Raw genomic sequence first — 7,761 nt, forward strand, 5'->3', positions numbered from 1 at the left:
TGCCACCAATTTCTCTTCTATTTTACATTTTTCTGTTGTTTTACTATTTTTGCTATTTTTCTATTTTTTTCTATTCTGTCCTGTTTTATTACACCTTTACCTATTGCGATTGGATTTTTTTCTTGATATAATTATTTGTTTGAGCAGGAATAACTGTCCTAAAATTTCATTACTATTTTTGAGATCAGTCATACTTCTAGTACACTGATTTTTTATTAAACAATTTTCACCGTATATATATTAGAATATATTACTCTAGAATGAGAGTATATTACTCTACACCAGTTGTTTATGCGAATCATTAATCATTTCATCGCAATTTGATTACTAACATGCAAGTACCTGCAAATAACGCAATAGGCCTACCTTATTAACTTCACGCTCCTCTGACCCCCACTCTTAAATCCAGGACTTCCGGCGTGGATCCAGCACGTCTACGACATCATAGGAGGTCAGGATATCATTGACTCCTCTGACCTGCACGTAGAAGAAGGACCTCCTCTCGGGGAAGGGAAGTTCGGGCTGGTCCTCAACGGCCGCCTGCGCCTCGAGGCCAAGAATATCCCGGTGGCCGTGAAGCAGGTGACGGATTTCCAAGCCAGGGAGGACATCCTGCAGGAGGCCAAGCTGATGCTGTAATATTTTCTTTCATTGTCTTGTTGTTGTTTTGTACGTGTGTGTGTTTTGTGTGTCTAGGTTGTGTTTGGTGGCTCTGCGTCGTCAGTTCTGGAAAGTTTGTCGTGATGTTTTTTTATCATGTAATGTATTTTTTATCCTGTAATGTATTTTTTAATGTGTGCATATGTAAACACATATATAATTCCATCTCTTCATTTCACACTGCATTAACTTCAATAACGAGTCATGCCAAAGGAACAACAAAGGGAAGAACGGGCAAACACACGACCATACCATAGTCGTGTATTTTCCCGTTCTTCCCTTCTTTGTTCCCTTTGCAACTTGTTCATCATCAAACTCCACACGAGTGTCCTTCAAAACCGAACCTTCTCGAATCCTTCTCGAATAACCCCGCCCTCTCCGACAGCAAACTCAACTGCTACCACCTGGTGCGGGCGTATGGAGTCGTGCCAAGAGCCACCCACATCCTGCTCGTGATGGAATACATGAACTGCGGGGACTTGCTGAGGTACATCAGGTCACGGAAACCCCCGGATGACGATATCTTATCTGTGATCACCATTGATGTGAGTTTGCGATAGACGGTTGAAGCGTTGATGGACTGCCATAGATCTTGTGATAAGGATAGCGTGCAAATGATATGATTATAGTTGACTGTTGATTATCATTTTGGATGTTTGAGTAAAGTTGGAGATGGAGGAAAGTGAAGTGAAGGGCATTTGAAAATGAATTCAGAATACTTTCTCTGAAATGAGTAATGATGATCACAAACAGTACACACTGTCATGAACTCCATGAACTACAAATGCAAAATATTTTTTTTAAAGCAAGGTGCCACGAACAAAATATTTTTAAAAATCACCAAATAAACAAAAAATATTAAATAACAAATGAAGGAATAAGCAAGATGATTAACAAATGAACAAAATATTACTGAACAAATGAACAAAAAGTATTAAATAACAAATGAAGGAATAAACAAATGAACAAAATATTACTGAACAAATGAACAAAAAGTACTTTAAAAGATGGAAATTCACCTAATACCCCCCCAACCCCCACCCCCCAGCATGTGTGCGCCATGGCCGTGCAGATAGCGGACGGCATGGCATACCTGGCCAGCCGCAAGATCGTGCACAGGGACCTCGCCGCCCGCAACTGCCTCATCAACGACAACATGAACATCAAGATCTCAGACTTTGGCATGGCGAGACTAACCGATAACGACTATTACAGGATACGTGAGTTCAGTAACCGATAGCGATTAATATAGGATACGGGAGTCCACGATAACGACTATTTTAGGATGCGACTTCCTAACCGATAACGACTAATTTAGGATACGGGAGTTCACTAAGCAATGACGACGATTTTAGGATGGGTTCATTAACCGATAATAACTAATTTAGGATACGTGAATTCTGCTTGTTTTGTTTAATTAACCTTGGTGTGTAGAAACGGGTTGAACTAGGAACTTGCTGGGTGGGGATTACCGTATTTTTTTCTGATTGCGATACTGGTAATGGGTGATAGGATACATGTGATTCATATTTTCAGTTCAATATACTTAATACCAATACCACCATCAACACCACCACCACTACCACTGCTACCATCACCACCACCAAAACCGGTACCACCATCAACACCACCACCACTACTACCAACACCACCATCACCACCACCCACCACCTGTACCATCACCATCACCACCACCACCCACCACTTGTACCATCACGATCACCACCAGTTACCACCACTCTCGACACCACCACCGTCACCATCAACACCATCACCCACCACCTGTACCATCACCACCACCACCACCGTTACCACCACTCTCGACGCCACCACCACTCTCGACGCCACCACCGTCACCGTCACCACCACCACCACCGTCACCACCACCACCACCGCCACCACCACCGTCACCACCACTTCCACCACCACCACCACCACCAAAACCCTAACTCCCCCACGCCGTCCTCCCGCAGGCGAGAGCAAGTACTTCCCCGTGCGGTGGCTTCCCCCCGAGTACCACTTGAAGTTCACGAGCCAGAGCGACGTCTGGAGCTACGGCATCGTCCTGTGGGAGATCCTGTCAGGAGGAGCGCGGCCCTATGAGGTGGGAGTGAGACGGACGAATTGGTAGGGAAGTTGTCCTCATGACCAGGGATGAGGGATGAGGAGGTGGATGGGTTGGGAGATTTTCTTTGGATGTTTTTTGGAAATTTTGGGGTGATGTTTTTTATTTGTTTAGTTAATTTGTTTTAGATTGGGACGTTGTGTAAAAAACGATGTTTAGCGAGGATTTGGAAGTATAGGGACTTTTATTTTTTTGATTTTGCTTTTTGTTTTATTACCACTATTATTTAGAAGTGGAAAGGGAGAGAAACATGTTATTGCAATACTCGGCCATATCTATCTTCTTTCTCTCTCTCTTTTCATGCTGTGGTAATTCCTCAGAGCCACAGGACGAACCAGAAATCCAACTACATATGACAACATCCTTCCTGCTCCTTTCAGCACCTGACGAATGACAACGACGTCCTGCAGCAGGTGCGTCGCGGATACACCCTGGAGACCCACATCCCCAAGGGCACGCCGTCATTCCTGGCGAAGATCCTGATCAGCTGTTGGCGTTACAAGGGCAGCACGAGGCCGTACTTCCCGCAGCTGGTGGCGGCTCTTCTGCCAAGCACGTCTCCTTGCTTCATTCAGCACTTCAGGTGGACCAAACTTCCTTTATGTGGGATAGTGTTACGTTTATGTGAGGTGGAATCTGGGATAGTGTTACGTTTATGTGAGGTGGAATCTGGGATAGTGTTACGTTCATGTGAGGTGGAATCTGGGATAGTGTTACGTTTATGTGAGGTGGAATGTGGAATGGGAGGGTTGGCTTGGAGTCTGAATACAGTTCGGTGGATTCCTCTTGGTTTTGATAGATGGATTATGCGTTTTTTTAATCTACAAAGTTCTAGTGTTGCGAGACGTTGTTGACCCTTTATATGCAATACACTTGGCTGCTAAGTAAGAATATGCAGGATTTCTATATCTCAGAATTCTGTATATAAGAAATACCACAGAAATTAACAGCTGACTTTATTTCTCCCAGTTTCAAGATTGAATAGCACGCCACAATGTCTTCTCGTTTTTCCATTTTCATTTCAGCATAATACTTACCTTTGGCTTACATCAACAGACAATTTACATTGTCTTAGTATATATGACATCAAAGTCCCCGTGATTCTTTCTAAATTACCTTTATGCTTTCCAGAATGGTGTCCTTCTACCACACAGCGGACGGCCAGGAGTACAAGCGTCAGTTAGAGACCCAGCAGGACGTGGACGAGGATAGTGACATCACTTCACCGCTCAACGAGTCATCACCTTTACCCTTCTGCCACCCTATCAGACAAGACGGCCCTCCACTCCCTCCCAGGCCACTCACGGGCACGAGGTGGCGGCCCTCGTTCCGCTTCCGAGGGGCAACAGTGCCAAGGTACACTCAGCAGCCGACTCACTTGTCTGTCACCGATCTCGAGAGCCTCACCTTGAGTCAGCAGGTTCTTCCCTCAAACAGGGAGGGGGACGCCACTTCCCCTTCTCGGAACGTTACTTCGACACTTGTGGACCTGACCACGTCCAAGCCCCAGGAAGAGAGTGTCAGAGAGAACGTGAAGACGAGCCCGTTCCACAGTTCAGAGACGGACGTAGTGGCGATGAACACGCACACGCTAAAAGCTCTGCATACACCACTAGCTGCAACTACGGCCAATCCCAGTAACGTGGTTGTTCAGTTGAACAGTCGCGGTTCAACTTCCACTTCCATTGCCTCTTCCACTGACCTTCCAGGTAGTCCAAGGAAGCTGGAAATTACTCTTCCCAACTTCAAGTGTTCAAAAAGGATGCCCGATATCAAGCCTTCCCCGTGTTAATATGCCATAAAACTTGAAAGCTCAATACAATGCCTCATTATATATAATTATTCTAAGGATTATTGCCGTTTGCTGTAGTACAAGTGTTGTAGTATATATAATTGATAGATTATTTGATAATGTGTATGTACAACTTCACTCTTCAAGGCACCTTGTCTGTCAGCATATAATGTACGTGCCTTTCAGATGGTTATATTGCACTGGAGCATTTGGGTTACAGTATTATAACTGACAACAAATTTTCCAATTTACAAATTGACACAGATTGCGTATATCAATTTGACATGTAAAAATTGTTATATATGTATATTTGAATCCAACAATACTTTTTGACAGAAAAATTGAAGACTAAACGCTGCCTCATATGTAAGAAGAATGAGTAACATACATGACATGGTTCGAACGTAAACATAAAGTATGAAAGGAACTTGTGCATGGTTTATATTTATACTATAGTTGACAGAAGACCCATTCAAAAGACGGGGTGAATAAAGGGGGCTGCCCTTTACATGTTTTGTATTGTTGAATATAGGAGATTGCGGAAAGATAGGGGGATGAGAAATCTTTAGTTTTGTACGATCTGAGAATAATCTATTATCTAACTGTCTAATTATATGTTCATAAGCTGATGCTGAATATCATGACGTGTAGATGAACACTTTCTAACTGTATAAAAGCATAATGTTAATCTTGTAAGTAAATTGTGTTTTGACAATGGACGGTCCGGTATTTTTATTTTATATAATCTGATCTACAGACCTTTACTTAAAGTGTATGACCAACTTCAGTCGATAAACAGTTTTTTTTTCTTTTGACTTTGTATAAAATGTGTGTATGATTTATTATATATGTAAAATTAATGGATCTCATTTATGTTTACTTTCAGGATTGTTATCAAAGTTAGTTGCTTGTAGAATATATGGATATATGTTATTTTCTCTAAAAAAAATATTTAAAATGAATGTTGTTTAATTTGCCTTCTATGGAAAGAAAAGAGAAATGAGACCACATATAAAATATCAAAACAAAACAAAAATCATCTTTCAGTTATTTGACCCACTGTCATGTATAAGTTTCGAGAAAGATTCCGAGACCTTCTTTACCATGACCTTCGTCCTTTTGCTCTCCTTATACTGCCCGTTTCCCCATCTTAGAGAAAATAACTAGCCAGTGTCTAATACCTCACTGCCCAGCTCACAACAACGATAAGCACCAATTAAGGCCGACTTGTGAATTATATATCCCGGGGTATCTCTAGCACTTGAAGGAACATTTTTGAGTGTTGTACATCATCTATCTAGCACTTCAAGGAACATCGGAATTGTTGAGTGTTGTACATCATCTTGAGTATCAGATGTTTCCAGCTGCCTGCGATATTGTAAAGTCTGAAAAAAAATCAGAATAATTTCAATTTGGATGACAACTTGATGGAAAACTGTCAAAGGAAACTGATTTCCTGTGTTTGAAAATAATACTTATTGTACATTTGAGCTACTCATGACAAAGCGTTGATATCTCTCAGATATTCAGTAAATAGTAATGCTAGATAGTGTATAAATTCTTTTAATCAGATTATTAATTAAGTTAGTTTTCGTCTGGACTAAGATAAATAGGAGAACTGAAGCACAAATACAAAAGTAAGATAGACAATACAAGCTTTCTTTACAGCTCACAAAGTATACCCTCATCAGACAGATACACTTGCAGATTTGAATAATAATGAGGGGGGAAGTTAGGGAAATAGTGCGAGAGAAAAGAAAAGATGAAAGAGAGTGAGAGAACCACGTTTTCATCCGCCATGCCCCAAGAGTCGAGAATAAGGAGCAACGGACCGAAAGGTTTGCAAAAAACAACTGTTCAACACATCGACCCCAAGGATTCAGGGTTAGGCAGTGTGTGCATTTTATCTGCGTGAGGAATACATAGGACCTGTGACCCTGTTAGGACCTGTAAATGTCTTTATTCCTTTTTTTTAAATTAACAAAGTAAAGATAGTGGACATCACAACGAAAGGAAACAAGGCGAGCTTTGTTCAATAGAATGCTTTTTTTTTTCTTTTTTTTTTTCTTTTTTTTTAGAAAATGGTTCCTATGCCCCATGCTGGAATGGAAACGCCATCAATATAGAAGGTTTACTTACATTATCATCCCTATTTCTAATATACTAAGGAAGAGTAGGAGTCCTGGATGCCCAAAGACACAATACTTCCTTATGAACAGTATGTTTTGTTCAACATGACAACAACACGATTACTTAATGATCATATTCTCTCACAAGAGGTATATGTGCGTCTGGCATAATGAAAAGGTTTTGGAGAAGGTATTTAAAGTTTGTTACTGAATACTCGTTACAAGTGAATCGTCATTTCCTGCGATATTTTCCGACCATTAGTTACGTGAGTAAATTGTTGCAGAAATCATTAACTTTCAACAAAATCTACAGCCTAAATCCAATCGTTTCATTCAAAGAAAAGGATAGTATTATACTTTCTTATTTCATACTAATGACGAAATTTACAATTATCCAAGGAGACTTTGAATGTATTTTATGGCTGTTTACTTCTCGTTGTGTATTTCAAATGATTATTTTCTAATGTTTTTTGAGAGCATTGCTATATTAGTTCCCATATAACAATATGGATAATATATACACTAATAGGCACAAACACTAGTGGTGATGATGACAATACCGATGTTAAAGACAAATTATCATAGTAACCAAATGAACGAAAAAAGTGAAATTAATAAAAGTAATACTATTGATAGTGAAAAAGTGATAGTAATGATAATTATGAGCATGATGATGAAAATGATAACGACAGATATTTATAACAATTATGTCACTAATGCTGGAAATATGTAAATAACAACACCAATAATAACAACGATAGCTAGAACGACAAAGGCAGCAGTGATTAAAAACACTAATGGTATTATTGATATTAACAATGGAAATAAAGGGATAATTAGATAGATATTTAAAACTATTTACATTTTTAATGAACCCTAATATCATCAGTCATTTATACATATATATTCCTGTACAAACAGAGAAGTCCAACCTTGAGAATATCGTTATATAACTAAAATCTATACTATAATGTCCTTGCACTGATCACCTTCATCAATTGATTTTTAAACTCCTATACTCTGTGCTCATATATCAATTCGCACACGTGTCCTCA

General features: G+C 40.0%; 1 protein-coding gene and 1 long non-coding RNA gene across 2 annotated transcripts in view; one reads left to right on the forward strand and one right to left on the reverse strand.

Moving 5' to 3' along the window:
* LOC138865627 (uncharacterized) overlaps positions 1-1,134 on the reverse strand; it is a 1,781-nt gene extending 647 nt beyond the window's left edge. The window contains exons 1-2 of the long non-coding RNA XR_011399432.1: positions 1,005-1,134; positions 367-612 (exon numbers count right to left, since the gene is read on the reverse strand). This is a non-coding gene — a long non-coding RNA (uncharacterized lncRNA). The remainder of the gene's footprint in view (positions 1-366; positions 613-1,004) is intronic.
* Positions 1-5,616, forward strand: part of LOC113810664 (insulin-like growth factor 1 receptor) — a gene marked incomplete at its 5' end in the record, with an annotated part of 35,423 nt that extends 29,807 nt beyond the window's left edge. The window contains 6 exon segments of the mRNA XM_070136331.1: positions 410-635; positions 1,046-1,205; positions 1,709-1,880; positions 2,634-2,764; positions 3,166-3,368; positions 3,917-5,616. Of these exon segments, the coding sequence (XP_069992432.1) occupies positions 410-635; positions 1,046-1,205; positions 1,709-1,880; positions 2,634-2,764; positions 3,166-3,368; positions 3,917-4,577 (1,553 nt within the window).
* Between the last annotated feature and the right edge of the window lie 2,145 nt (positions 5,617-7,761).

This window comes from Penaeus vannamei, chromosome 22 (assembly GCF_042767895.1).
Source record: "Penaeus vannamei isolate JL-2024 chromosome 22, ASM4276789v1, whole genome shotgun sequence".
NCBI classification, from domain to species: domain Eukaryota; kingdom Metazoa; phylum Arthropoda; class Malacostraca; order Decapoda; family Penaeidae; genus Penaeus; species Penaeus vannamei.